This window comes from Lepidochelys kempii, chromosome 3, assembly GCF_965140285.1.
Source record: "Lepidochelys kempii isolate rLepKem1 chromosome 3, rLepKem1.hap1, whole genome shotgun sequence".
In the NCBI taxonomy this organism is placed as follows: domain Eukaryota; kingdom Metazoa; phylum Chordata; order Testudines; family Cheloniidae; genus Lepidochelys; species Lepidochelys kempii.
The window spans coordinates 202,060,313-202,075,952 of NC_136382.1; the positions used below are offsets into that span (position 1 = coordinate 202,060,313).

The 15,640-nt window shown below is 40.3% G+C and overlaps 1 protein-coding gene across 18 annotated transcripts in view; it reads right to left on the bottom strand.

Annotated features, from left to right (window-relative positions):
• PLCB4 (phospholipase C beta 4) overlaps positions 1 to 15,640 on the bottom strand; it is a 326,044-nt gene that overhangs the window by 11,849 nt on the left and 298,555 nt on the right. For 16 of the 18 annotated variants that reach the window (XM_073339654.2, XM_073339639.2, XM_078852358.1 and 13 more), the window contains 3 exons: positions 10,795 to 10,870; positions 4,730 to 4,905; positions 1,640 to 1,741 (listed from right to left, as the gene is read on the bottom strand). In XM_073339654.2, coding sequence (XP_073195755.1) covers positions 1,640 to 1,741; positions 4,730 to 4,905; positions 10,795 to 10,870 — 354 coding nt within the window. Of the gene's footprint in view, positions 1 to 1,639; positions 1,742 to 4,729; positions 4,906 to 10,794; positions 10,871 to 15,640 lie in introns of those variants that run through there. The other 2 variants (XM_073339656.2, XM_073339657.2) reach the window with 2 other exon arrangements.

Sequence of the window (15,640 nt, forward strand, 5' to 3'; positions counted from 1 at the left end):
TTGATTGGCTGCAGGTGTTCTAATCAGCCTGTCTTAATTGTCTCCAGAAGGTTCCTGATTGTTGTGGAACCTTCCCTGTTACCTTACCCAGGGAAAAGGGACCTACTTAGCCTGGGGCTAATATATCTGCCTTCTACTCTCCTATAGCCATCTGGCCTGACCCTGTCACAATAGTTATCATATAAATAAAAAGAAATATAATACACATTTGTAAAGTGCCTTTTATGGCAAGAATTCTAATGAGCTGACACAAAATAGTTGAAAGAGTTGAATTAGACTAATTGAAAAAATGTGAAAAAGAGCAGTGTCTTCAGCCTATTTTTATATATAAACCCAGCTTAAGTAATTTTATGTCATTAGCAGAAGGTTTTCATAAACCTGGAACATGATTACCAAGGGCTCTGGCAACTGCTGTCTTCAGTCTGTACTAGAAATCTGTAAAACTCCATTGTTTGTTCATTCAGAAGGAACAAGTTCAAGCCCTAGGATCAAAATAGCCCAATGTAGGGCAGGCAATCGAAGGTGAAAATGTTCAACTATTTAGCAAGCCCAAAACCATATGGAAACCCTGAAGGGTCATGGGAAATCATCATATGAACATTGCTTCTACCTGTGTATTCAGAACACCTTAAATTAAAATGGAATTTTAAAGAGCTACAAAACTGCAGCCCAAAACCTGGGGAAAATGCAAGAAGCTGTCACTGAAATCTGTGCCTCTAGTTTCCCAAGTCTGGAGCTCAGACATCAAAACTAGGGATGGCTTTCCCAGATCTGCAGTGAAGACACGCTGACTGGCTTTCTAGCTTCAGATGTGATCTGGTCTAGTGGGGCTTGGAGCCCCGCGAACAGGGAAAATTGGTCAGGTTTCTAAGACCAGTCAGCACCAGGTGAATGAAGAAGCTGTGGTCCAAGGTTGGAGGATCAATACACGAAGGATACTACACTGTCGTCAGAAAACAGCTCCAGCTCCTCTACCCCTCACATCTTTCTTTGGCATCCCCCCCCCAAAAAACTGACTTTGCCCCTTACTAATCTCACACCTATCCCCTTCCTTCCCCATAACTTCCCTTCTGCTCCCTCTGGAATGCCTGTTCCATCTCTCATCCCTGCCAGGAGTGGGCCGAGATGAAGGCCATGGGATGCCTTTTCACTGACGCCATTTCTCATTCCCCAAGTGGCACTATCTCGCCTGATTCTCTGAACCCAAGGCTAACCCCAAACTAGACCCAAGTCTCAGCGTTGCCTTCTCAGTGCATCTTAACAACACTAAAAAGTAACTGTTGCAAGTGATATTGCACAGCATTTAAAGGGGAAAAATGGATCAGTGAATAAAAACTAAGGTCCTAATTCTAGAAACACTTTCACACAGGTGTAACTTTATCTGTGTGATTAGTTCCATTGTAGTCAGCGGCACTCCTCATGGGTGTGACGTTCAACTCCTTTGTTAGTGTTTCCAAGATTGGGGCCTAAATGATACGATCCACACACACACAAAATTGTCCAGAGACAGCCATTGAAAATATATACAGCATAACAATTAAAAACACACGTCATTTCCCACACATCAAAGCATACTTTAGTCAATGTGTGCACAGATCAATCAATTATACTGCCTCTCATAGATGGATCTGACACTTACCTCTCCCTTTCAGCCTTATTTTTGATAGATTTATCCTGGCTTATGGCTTTGCTGTTTTCCATAGAAATTTTAGCCTGGTTGGCACGCATTTCCTTGCTTTCCCTAGGGAAATACAAACAAAATCATTATAAACTGAAATGTGATAGTTAATGGTTGTTAAGGTAGCTTATTGATACCTTTCTATATAATGGCTAAAGTTGTCTGTGAAGTATTAAAGAAGTACAAAGAACAGACTATATAAAGAATGTCTTCTTCCTACTGGACTGTATGTTTGAACAGCACTTACAAATCTCAGGAGGGTATAGAGAAAACAATTTGAAGGAATGGTTTTAAGCATTTTGCACTTTGAATTAAACAGGCTACAAAAATACAGTACTGTCTCTAGTTTAGAACTTTTGACTGAGTAAGAGCTATTATCAGTAATTTAAGAAATGTGACTTGCCTTTTAAAACTACACAATAAATTTACAAAAACTCTGTGCACAGAATGTATGAGCAGAGTACAAATAATATTAACATTTGCTAGTTCTGGCATATCCGTCTTATTTTTATGATTTGGTGTTGTAACTTCAACTAGCGTTTGGTATAGGTTGATGAATTAGAGAAAAACAATTGCAACACAAACAGCACAGATGACAAAATCAATTAAAGTCCACTGAAGTCAATTATCATATATTATCAGTATTTTATCCTACTTAATGCAATTTGGTGCTTTCTGAATACTGCTCCACTCATCTGCTGATCTCTCCCTGAATTAAAAAATACTTTTTCTCTCTCTGACTCATTACCAACACATTTGGATGCATTTTAGTCAGAAATGTCAGTTTGACTCCCAGATTTTCTAATTTCTTGTGTGCTCCATACACAGTATCTCTAATTCAGTAAAGTGAAATGGAAAGAGTCAAAGGCAGCTGGACTTTCTGAGAGCCATCTGAGTTCTCGTACATCCTGGAGCTGGATAGTCCCGTGTCCCCCCCCTGCCCCCCCCAGTGTTCAATGGCAATCTTCTGATTGCACTCTTAAGCATTTTTTGTTTTCTGCTTTCTTCTTTGAATCCGGTCAGTCCAAGCATGAACTGTAATTGCTTTCTCCACTATGAGTGGAAAACGTTCGACTCTCCAGTAGATATCTGCATCATTTCAGATTACCGATCTCTCTACTACCACTCTGTACACTGTCTAGATAGCTATTCAGCACGTCTCATTACTCTAGTTAATAGATAGAGAGGCTGAAAGAATAGCATGCTGTCAACTGCCCTTTCTATTCTCAAGATGATCCTTTATTTTCCATGTGTCTTGCTCAGCTGATTCCTGGAGGTTACATATACTTCATGTATTTTATACATTCTACAGGTGATGAAGCATGAAGCCCCTTTTGGGCATTACGATCAACAATTCAACATTTCACATTCAAAAGCATTCTGGTTTGTGGACATGCACAGATCTAACAGTGTTTTACATTTGTCTAAGGCAGAAAAATCCCCAATCTTTATACAAACGGGTTGGATAAAAATCCCTGGGTAAGTGGCGAACACAGAGACAGCAACAAATACAACCAAAAAGATCCCTAACTTGGATGGCACAGAACATTATTTAAAGTTTACCCATGCACAGAAATCAATGTGTTGTGCTCGGCACCTCTGAAAAATCAGACCAGCACTTAGAACTGTATGGTACAAATGAAATTGATTTTAAATAAGCAATTCAGTACTAAGAACTGATTTCCAAAGATAATACAGAACCATTAAAATACTATGGAGATGTGAAAATTCTAAATCTAAAGCTACGAACTGTGAGGAAAGGATGAAGAAAGTAAATTTGTATATAGCCTAGGTGACACGTTTTCCTGGTAGAGATATCTGTCCACACTGATAGCTTTAGCCCAATGTAGATAAGAGAACAAGGGAAGTAGGTATAGAAAAGAAAAGAAAAACATTTCAAAAGAGATTAGAATAACTATTCCTCCAGGAAAGAAACTATAATTTAGCAGAATAGATTAGAAGGAGTATACTGGTTACAAAATGGATCAGAAAGCAAGACTGTGGATAGCAAACTGGCTGTGGTGCCTTTGTGGGCTGTTGCAACTGCATAACAGAATACCCCAAAGGCTGTCCTAACTTGTACTAGGGAATGACTCTTCCCCGGCTTGGTCCCAGAACTAGGATCTGTAAAATAATAATTTTTAGTGTATTTCATAATACTTCAAAAAGTATCTAATTATAAAATAAACATATTCCTAGACAGCTTGAATTAATGAGCTAATTTGGAGAGTAACATAAAGATGAGCATATTAAAACCTTTCACTGAGAATTTCCTCTGTTGGATGGAAAGCATGCAGGTCTCAGCATGGAATCTGTTTTATGGTAAGGTACTACATTAGTTCATTCAGGAGTTTTGTTAAAATAGAAAATAACCTCAGTTAGCTTCTTTTGATGTGAAGTCGTTTATGCTTTTTGGACTTCCTACCAGACCAGTGCTGAGGACGGTCTTTTAAAAATATGTATTAAGTAAATTCCTATGCTTGTGGACTTCCTCACATCATAGACTGTGCAATGAGATAATTCCTCCACTTCCATTCTTTGCATGTATAACACTGGGGATTATGATACTTACCTCCCTTAGTAAAGTCCTTTGAGACCTACTGATGAAAAGTGCTATATTAGAGATAGGCCATACTATTATTTGCATTTAATTTAAAGGGGACAGTGCAGTTAAATATAAAAGCAATCAAGAGTGCTGGCATGCAGCATTTTCTTTGTACTGGAGATTACAACCTGATATTTTATTAAAACAATGTGCAACTGTGAGGTAGTTACACAGAAAAAAAAAGGTAACTAAAGTTTTCACACCCACAGCTATCAACTTCAAAAGGTAGTTGCAAATGCTTAGCATCTCTCTGGTTCAGGCTCTTTAAATTCAAGTTCCTTAGCGTAAATGGAGCTGTGGCGATTTACACCAGCTGAGGATCTGCTCCATTATCCCTCAGTTCTTCCTTTGATAACTTATTTGACTATTATGATGCTCTATCCTGATAATCCCGTCACCAGTGCACAGGTTCTCAGGGTGCTGAATGACGACACTGATCTGCTCACCTGTCATGAGAAAACTTTAGCTGTTGGGTTTGTTGCTCATGAGCATTAACCAGCAGGGTTTTCAGGAGCTCACACTGCTGGCTCAGATGTAAATCACGGATTTCTTGCTCTTCGGCACTGTGGGTGTTGATCATCTCTGACCACTCTTTAGTGTGCTGCGCTACAATTTCTTTTACCTGTAGAGAAAGAACAATAACTAGTTTGTCAGTATTTCTCACAGATATAATATAAGGGCAGCCATTAATGCAGTGGAGATCATTTCAAGATAATTACAAAAATCTTACAAAACACAACTAAATTGCAAGAACTAAATTATATAAAGCAAACTGCTCCACAGTGACATGAAGCCACTAAGGAAACTACAGTGTATTATAAACACCAGATAAAATGCACCCTCACTACTAGGGCTCTCTGTTACCCAGTTGCCCTGTGTAAAACGACTGAATTAATGCCCTCAATTGTACTACAATTCTTTTTAAACCTCCTGAAACGTATGCTTCATTATACAACTGCTAAGCATTCTTGGCTGCCTCAAAAATATAAAATAAAAAAAATCAGAAATGGAGAATATCTAGTGGGATGAATTTCTCTAAGGGCTTAAACACAGGCTCCAATTTTGTGGAGAAAATCTTACCCACACAAAGAAAGCTTATGCTCAAATAAATTGGTTAGTCTCTAAGGTGCCACAAGTACTCCTTTTATTTTTGCGAATACAGACTAACACGGCTGTTACTCTGAAACTTTATTCACACAGTCAGTTTTTCAGAGAAATCCTATATTTAATACATCCTGAATCTGCAGCTAGACTATATAGCTGTGTCTTATGCTCATTAAGTCAGCAGGGAATCTGACAAGTATTCTTTTCTTGCTCAGCTCTCAAGACTCACAAGAATAATATGATTAAAGTTTTGGAAAGTTCCCAAGAGACAATGTGAAGAAGTTTAAACCATCAGAGTTGTTATTATAATAGTATATTGTACTCCAATGATTTAGAAAAGTAACTAATAGAAAGATATACCTGATTATCCCTTCATAATTAGCTATGCTATTTTGACAAGCTATCCTACTTTTCCATAAATGCGCACAAAGTCTCACCAAAAAATCATCTATTTTCAGGTAGGCCTTTTTATAAAGTGCTACTATGGAAACTAATAGCCTTTGGGCGTTCTTACATGGAAGCTAATCCTGATTCTTCAAATCAAAATTGCCATCACAGAACTCCCAAGTGAGACTGATGCCAAGCCCCTCAGGAGCATGTACCCCCTAGACGCACTTCCTCTCAAACGTATTTTAGGCATCTGACCCACAGTCAGATGCATACAACTAAACAGGATCGTCCAGTGCACTGACAGCGAAACAACAAAAGTGAGAGAGAAATTCAAGGGAGCAGAGCACCTCTAAAGGCAACCGGTGCCTAGACTCTCTGCCAAAGGTACAAGCAAACAAAGAACACGTTGTGTGTTAAGAATGGGATTCCGCATTGATAATAAAGAGCTTGCTGCCTTTTCCAAGCTAGGCTGGTATCTTATCTACATAAAAGCTAGTCTCACGTTTAATTATAATTAAATATACTTCCCACAAGAAAATGTATATGGTTTAGTGCAGAAAATGCAGGCAAAAGAGCTGCACAGAGTTTGGCTTTTTCCAACTGGCAGGAAAACAAGCCTTTGGAGGCAGAAGTTTGACCAGACTAATACAGCAAGGCCTCCCATTCAACAAGGTACTTAAGCATGAGCGTAACTTTAAGCATGGGGGTAGCCCCACTGACTTCAATGGGACTATTCACAAGGTTAACGTTATGATAGTGCTCAGGTATCTTACTAAGTTGGGACCTAGATGCAGAGGAGCGAACCTTATGGGAAACAGCCCAGGAGAAGAAAGCCTTTATTGACAGGCTCCCATAGTAATACTGACCTCCGAACCCGAACACACTGGGTGTTAGGGAGGGAGCTGAACATACACATGGAAATAACCAGAAAACATTCATGCTTTTTGGATGGGATTTTCCAAAGGGCTCAGTGTTGGCCTAAAGCTGCTCACATGGCAACCAATGGGAGTTTTACCGTTGACTTCAATGGGAGTGGAGTTAGGCCAACACCGACATCTTTGAAAAATTCTACCCTTTATGTTTATCTCAATGTACAAGATGGGATCAGCCCCATCTTTGTAGATGAAGACTCAATAATGCCTAAGCTATCTAGGGGCCCAATGACCAAGGAAGAATTACAAGTGAGTGAAACCACATCAGAAGCAGGTGCATATTCTCAGAAGACATCTATGGTCAAAATGTTAGAAAGCATTGTTTTATTTTGTTTTGTTTTTTAAAAGATCAGCTCTCTAAGACGATACAGGTTAGTAGGGGGGACAGTATAATGAGGCTTCCGGAGACCCCACCGCTTTGAATTCTTGCACAGGTGCCATCCATATTATTTCATAAAGGCGGCTCCCATTGTAATAGCCTTTCCAATTGGGTCGAGCCACTGGGTGCTGCACCCTTTCAAAAGCTGGTACAATCCTGGAGAGAACCATGGCAGGGTTGGCCAGAATTTCTCCTTCATGTTGCAGTGTGATTCCCCCACATGCTACCTAGGACAGGCCTGGGCCTTGAACGCACAATCTCCATATAAGGGGCCTGAGTCATTTACACTAAATGCACATTACATTGCTTTAGCAGCACAAACAGACATTAGACAGGATGTAAATATAATTTACTCCCATATTTAGGTTCCCTGTTACATGGTCAGAGCGGTGTAAAATGGCCTTAGTGTAAATAAGAATCAGGCTCAAGGTGTCCATCTTAGAAATATCTTGAAAAACTAAATGACTAATGCAAACACTGGAAATCCTGGGGAAAGCAAGTACTGTTTGACTTAGTGACAAAGAGCCTCTAGAGAGCCAAATAAGCACAGAAAAGCAAAGAATTCTAGGCTCTCAAGGGAAGAGATGATCTGATAATTGTTTCTGAAAAGTGGCAACATATATTACAGAGGAACACAAAGGAGGAAATCCTATAGACTGAACAGACATTCGAATACCAATGAAGAAACCAACAACAGAGCTTAGAGAGCTAAGCAAGATTATTATTCAAGTGCTTGATCCGAGGAGACAAAGATAAAAATCTTAAAACTCACAACATGCTCAAGGAGAGAGATGCGCTACAGAGGATGCAAAACATTAATTTCCTAGACCTCAAAATAAGCCTGCAGCCTAAAAGAGAGGTACTGCTCCTGGTAAAACAAGCCGCTCTGAAATCATGTCTTTAACTGAATATCCTGCAAAGCTGCATGGTAGATTTCAAGTAAAGCAAAATATATCCTGGGATTAAGAGAAATCTGTCAAACAGAAGTGAATGTGAGAAGAACTGAAATCCTGCCTTTCATTTACTTCCATGTATGTCTAGAGAGACAAATCTTCATACAGAACTTTCAGTAACAGTGAAATATTTTTTTCTTCTTTCCCTTGCCTCCTTTTCTTGCTGGATATTAGGAACCTAGTTTTCCAACACAGGAATGTATCTTGCATCTACAAAGGTAGATGTGTGTAAAGTATGCATTTGTGTATTCAAAACGAGTATTTCATGTTAAACTCGGCCTGGATTTGTATCCACGACATAGAGGAGCAAGTCTCTGTAGACCATTACCACTGGTAATGGGCATAGCTGCGTAGTATTTAATTTCGTTTTCACATGTTGTGATACAGGGATGATGCACATCTGATACATGCTGGATTAATCCTAGGAGCTCACTAATCAAATGAACTCACTTGATCTTAAAATCAATGGATCAAATGGTGAGAGGTTTCTGAACAGCTGCTGAGTATCTGCAACGCCCATTGAATTCAATAGGAATTGTATAAACTTGGCATCTCTCAGGATTTCCCAATGTAATTTTTATCTGCATAGCTGTACTCTGTTGGGAGTAGAAGAAATCTACATTTCCATTTGGTCTGGAGCAAACCACCCAGGTGGGGTACAAGTGAAAGCCAGCATCAAAGGTGTTCTGTGGGATCAGTAAAGCCACAAAGGGTGGAAGTTTCAAAGGAGCTCAAGCTCCCTTAGGGTCCTTTAAAAATCCCAACCTAAAGCTAGACATGGAGAAGAAAGCAAGCCATCCATCTGTGTGGGACGGATTATGCATTTGACAGGATCTGTTTGGAAGTGGGCATTTTAAAAGGACATATCCTAATATCCAAATCAGTTTGTGGGAAGGAAAAAAAAAACATTCAGACTCATTGGAAGTAGAAGGTTAGTGAACACTTCAATGTCCATTTATATTAGAACCAGTCTGGGCAGCTAAGGTCACATCAAAGACTCTTCTATTCTGTAAAGCTTTAAGATTTTACACTTTGCTTTGTATTTAAGCTTACTGCCCAGCTTGCAATGCTCTCTCTAGAGTTGTTAGCCCCCCTGATTTTTATAACTAGCTTTTCCTTTGTGCTTTTCTCAATCTGCCAATACAACCAGTTTTTATTTCAGACAGTGGTTCTGACATTTCCTATTGTGGCCACGTTGTTAAGATTGCTATTTTCTGATACATGCTCTCCTTTCCCTAGACCAACCTCACAACTTCCCTGCAGCAACAGCAAACTATGGCCCTTGATTTTGAGCTGTGGCGCTCAGAGGTGCAACCAGAAAGGAGGAGGAGGGGCAGAGTTTAAGCTGCCTCTGCATCTCCCAGATGCTGGGCTCTGCTGGATACAATTTAGAGCAACTCTGAGTGGTTTCCTACAGCTTCCTATGGGCTACTATACCGACCCTATGGAACTTGAACACAGTACACTCTCGTCATGCTTCCTCTGGCTGCCAGTTTGCCCCTCATCTTCAACCTGCCTCTGTCCGCCTAGGGAAATAAGGTGATGGAGAGCACATAGCACTCTTCCACTAGCCCCATGTGTCCGGGAAAACCCTTTATGCATAGGGTAATACCCTTTTTTCACCAACAGAGTGACAGTCAGGCTGCAGAAAGAGAGAAAACTAGGATCTACATGTTCTGGCTACATGAATGCGTGATATTAGAATTGACAAGACGAAAGTGAGCTTGTCTTAGTCTGCTTAATACAGTGGCGTGGTTACCTCTCCCATGCGGTATCTGTGGTGTTTGATGCCTCTCCCTGTGTGTAAGACTTTATATGTATTAGGTAAAAATCCCCTGGTGTTTTCAATCGCCTCTGCTCTAATCTCTCTGGGTCATTTTGCAGCTGGTTCTATCGTAGAGGGTATTTGCTATTCCTCTAACTTTGACATCAACCACAAACCTGAAAGCAGTTCAAATGGCACCAGAGAAATCTTTGACAAAGTAGTACAGGATGCAACAAAGTGCAGAATGAGGATTAGTTTAAAAAATTAATTAGTCAGGAAGTCTCTGGAAATACTAGCTAAGATCTATATTGCACCGCATCTAGCCTGGAGACTGACAATGTTTTACCTCTGCAAGGGAGCAGCTCCATGCAACTCTTCAAAATGGTCCATGACCATAGCTTGAGAACAACTGATTTAAAAACAACTGGGACTGGATCTTGGGTGCTGTTATTTGGGGACAGGCATCTTGGAGAAAGCAATGGATTCACCTTAGGAGAAGTACGAAGTAACCAAGTAATACATCTGATGCAAATGGGATGGTTCCAGGAGAGAGAGACAGTGAGGGCACAGGGAGAGTCAAATGTCTGGCAGGGTGTTGGACAAGGTGACACTGATGTAAAACTAACAAGCAGCTAATTCCATTTACCTACATATTTTTGGTGGCAAAATTCACTTCCAATTTTCATATAGCACATTTTCCTCTGTTCTCTGCATAGCTGAAACGACTACAAAATGACCAAATATTTTTGTTTCACATGGAAACAAAACTAGGAGCATTATACGCTCTTCAAAAATTGTTAAAGTCAGGAAATGGATTTTGCTCTTTTTGAATAAAAAACCAAAAGCTTTTAGACACTGAGTAATGCCCATTCTTTTCTGCATGTCATTATTGCTGAAAATTATTCACATGCTTTCATAAAAATAAACTACCATTTGGGTCTCAAAGATCTCAAATGTTGCATGTGTTAACACTGGCATGTTTTCTTACCTTAGATTTGTGATCGGATGTTAAAGCCTGAATTTTAATTTCAGTTTCTTTCTTCATTTCAAGACAATTACTTCCTCTAAAAAAGCAAAATGGCAAATGTGTGCCACAAGTTAAATATCTTCCCATCCAGTCAGCTCATACTAATGTATAGTTAGTCAATGATGAAGTACTGTAGTGTATTGGAATGAAATTATTTCTGCTAGCAATTTATCCACACTTTACAAATATTATCGGTTTACTGATCATGCAATTCAAACACACTTCACCTGTTATTTCTAGAGGGGACCCACAATTATTCAATTACTAAGGATATGTCAGCAAGTCCATTTATGATGCTGGTTTCTTTTTTAGCCAAAAAAATTAAACTTCAGCCTGAAAACCTGCAAACAGATTCACTGCCTAGGTATGATTTTTGTTTTGTTTTGCTTGTTTTAAAGCCAATTGTGCTACCTTTTGGTTTGAGGCATGAAAAATGTATCTTGATTGCTAGTTTCCATTGTGATTTCTGCATCTTTAACAGAAAAAGGTTTATTGTCAAGTACAGCTACCTACAACGAGTGCCCCGCTGCAGCAAAGCTGAAATGACCGCAAGGATTGGTCTTCATACCCGTGTGCCATGAAAGAGGATCTGCACAGCCCAAACTGGCCAATGTGGCGTGGCTGGCACAGACCCCATGCCAGTACATTCAGGTTTTTGGAGCTGAACTTTGTATGGATCCAACAGCACCAATCCTCACACAGACCTGATCCTGCAACAGAATGCATATAGCAGGACCGTGGCACCCATGTGGAACCGAGCTAAAGTTAATAGGGCTCTGTGTGGGTGGCAAGGGTCTTCTGGTATTGTAGGGGCATCACAGGCTGGAAGAATAGCTACAGAGGGGTTATGCTGCCACCCAATAACTTGCCTGCGCGGTGGGTAGAAGAGTGATGAAATACCACCCTCCCACAACAGTTCCCTTCACAAATCTCAGGGTATGTCTATACTACCCGTTGGATCGGCAGGCAGCGATCGATTCAGCGGGGGTCGATTTATCTTGTCTAGTCCAGACGCAATAAATCGACCCCCAAGCGCTCTCCCGTCGACTCCGGTACTCCACCACCGTGAGAGGCGCAGGCAGAGTTGACGGGGGAGTGGCAGCAGTTGACTCACCGTGGTGAAGACACCGCAGTGAGTAGGTCTAAGTATGTTGACTTCAGCTATGTTATTCACATAGCTGAAGTTGCATAACTTAGATCGATCTCCCCCCGCAGTGTAGACCAGGCCTTACTTGGACTTTGTGCTGGGAGAGGTGGCAGCATACAATGTAGGATCAAAAGTTCCATTACAGCAACAAGAAAGCTTTCAATTAAAGTCTTACAAGAGTCAGTAAATTCTCAATCCATCCTTCAAACCCTGACCTGTCATGCCCTTTCTTGCAGCGAAAGGTTCTTAGAACAACATGCAAATCCACACACCAAACTTCCTGGTCTTTTTGTTTTGGTTTTAGAACAAATCTGTCTTTGACTGGAATATATTTTTATTTCACTTTTTGTGCAGCCCCTTTAAAAAAACATTTCTCATCAAATCCTTAGTTGGTGTAAATCACCATCATTCCATTGTCGTCGAGTGGAACGACACTGATTTGTACTATCTGAAGATTTGCCCCAATTAAATTGTTTATTGCTTGGCTGAAGTAAAATTAAATTAATCACAGTCCTGGAAATGAAGCTTGATAAAAAAATATGCCAGTTTTAAAGACTATTTTAATATCAGAGTGCTGCTAACTTATGGAAATGAGCAGAAAGCTTTATCCTCAAATGTTCCCAGAAAAGTCTGGTATGGAAATACAAGGAGTGTGATGTGCCTTGTGTTTCCTATGGGCCACCGTGAGGATTAATCACTGATTTGCTTGTCACAGCAAGGAAGGTTTTGCATAGATTTCTGCCATAAGTTTGATACTCTGGAAAGTCCTATAGAGTTATAGGGCCAGTTACATCAGACTAAATCTGAAATGTCATTGACTGCAGTGAAGTTATTTTTGTTTTACACTGGTGTAAATGTGTTCAGGATCTAGCCACAATATAGTTTAATGCTTCTTATGCTTTATGAAGATCACTCCACTCAGGAGGATCAAACATATTTATTCAAAGACCCACTGATCAGTAAAATTTCCAAAATCCCAATAGTCAGTGCCAATTGTTTATTCCTTTTTTTAAAAAGTAGCATTCAGTCTGCGGTGAGGGAATGTTAAAATGGCTGAACACAATCACCCACTTCTGTCCTGTCAAAATGTATGTAAGCTTTAGGTTACACAGTCCTAAATGTGAACAAATTCCTTGGCAACTATCCCACCCCAAGCCGCAACTTTACACACGCACACACACACACACACGTCCTACAGTTTGAATCCTAGACATCCCTGTTAATCCAGGACTGTCCTTGTGTCCCCCTCAACCATATTTCAGAGTTGGAACACGAGCGCACAAGCTCCCCCGAGTCTCTGAGAGATTTATGAGCATGTTTGGCATTTGTAGTGTGCATCTGAACTACTTGCTCAAGTGCACAGGGAACTAAATCCTGTCCATCTGTCAGTGAATGAAGCTGTAATTAATTTTTTTCCTGAAAATTATGCAGCTGACAGACACGTCATGCCATGTGGGAGATACACTAGAAAAAAACCTACATGTAAGCATCACAAAACCAGAATGGAAGGCATTTTTGTCTTTCAGGAAGGCATTTTTGTCTTTTGGATGAATATGCACCAAATTCAAATCGAATTCCTTTAATTTTTTTAATTTATTTTAAATCAACGTATTGCTTGTGAAAGTTGCCAGAATGACAGCAGTGGAAACCAAAATACAAAGCCAACGAACCAGGGCCCATACTCAGCACCGCACCTAAGCACATGCTTTCAAAGCTAAGCATGTGCTTAAGTTCCATTCGCTGTGCTTACATTTAAGCAGGTGCTTAAAGGTACCGTAGAACAGAGATGGATTTAAGCATGTACTTGAGATCTTGGCTGAATCTGGGCTCAGAGCAGCACAAACAGTGACAGGGTCAACTTCCCCCTGCACTATCCCCTCAGTGTACCTTGATCCAGATGTGAAGGATCCACTTTTAGGAACAAGAAGGTAAACCAGAATCTGTGTGCATATAGCACATTGGCCTGTCTGTTAAAACTGGCAAGAATGCACACAGATAGAATAGTTTACATGATAAGGACGACTACCCACTAGGGATTAGAGGACAGTTCTTTTCCCTTGCACCACAGAACAGCCATCAGATGGTGGCTTTTGCTCATTCATGACCTGGGATGGAGTCAAGCTGGTGACAAGTAAATGGTTCTCTGTCCCAACATAACATCCTGAGGCCATCTACTCCTTTGTTTACACTTAAGGCTTTCATTTTTTTTTTCAAAATCTTTTAGTTTTCCAAAGCATGGACCCAAACTATCAGAAATCTTCAGGAGGCCCTGAGGGCAGAGAAGTGTTATGAATGCCAGTGGAAACTTACTGTGATCTAATTGCAGCAACCTAAGTGAGGTGAAACGGGGATGAGTTATCTTCCTAGTCACCCATTCTCAGGTCTTCGTCAGAGGTCTTACACAAAGGTTTTCACTGATTGTTAATGCAGTCATGGACAGTTATCGCCACATTTAAATCTCATATCTGCCTTTGTTTATTTGCTGCTTTGCCTAGACGTAGAAGAGTGGGAAGACCGATCTCTTCTCAGACCAGTGTTAATGCTGATGCGTAAATCTTCTGGCTCAAGGTTCTCAAAATGCAGAACAGCTGTAAGCCTATCTCCCTGGAAGGCAGATACAGTATAATTTCCATGGTGCTCAGTTTGTCACTAATGGTGCAAGGAGTGAATACCATGTGCCATTAGTGAATACCATCTGCCATTAATTATAATCCCAGTTCACACCTGCCAACTCCTTAGCCATGTGCTGCAATTGAATTGAAATGAGCTTTTCCTGTTTCACCAGCTCCCCTTATAATCAGAGTGTCGTGAGGAAGTGAGCTGTAGCTCATGAAAGCTCACGCTTTAATAAATGGGTTAGTCTCTAAGGTGCCCCAAGTCCTCCTGTTCTTTTTACGGATACAGACTAACACGGCTGCTACTCTGAAAGCTGATACTTCAGTGATCTGTTTGCAACATTAGGATGGTTTCTGGAAGTGCTGCTCAGCCTAAGAAATATTCGGGTCCTGACAATGGTTGTCCTTCCTTAAAGTAAAAACAGCTCATGGTACACTTTGGAAGAGTTCATGTAGTCTTTGCATAACTTATTGTGGAGACTTCTTGTTACCTCTTTTGCTTCAGAGACTGCTACTTCTAATAAGAGTTTTGTTTTATATAATTTCAGGCACACACACATATTTTACAAATACTGTTCATCCAAATACTGTATCAAACACAGTAAAGCATTTATGAAAGAACCCATCGCCAAAACGGCACCTAAGCTCAATACAGCAAATAATTTTATCAGAGACTGGCCCCAACAGCTCAGTTGCAGACCCTCTACCACCAGCCCAGTATTAATAATTTAATATTATTTTATTAAATTTGTTGGGAGGTGGAGAGTGGCGTCATTCCAGGATCAGGGAAATGTTGTTGCCGGATCAGATAATACAAACAATTAATACTAACTGCTAATATAATTCTGTATTCTACTAAAAAAGAAAAGGAGGACTTGTGGCACCTTAGAGACTAACCAATTTATTTGAGCATAAGCTTTCGTGAGCTTATGCTCAAATAAATTGGTTAGTCTCTAAGGTGCCACAAGTCCTCCTTTTCTTTTTGCGAATACAGACTAACATGGCTGTTACTCTGAAACCTGTATTCTACTAAGAAACTCATTCC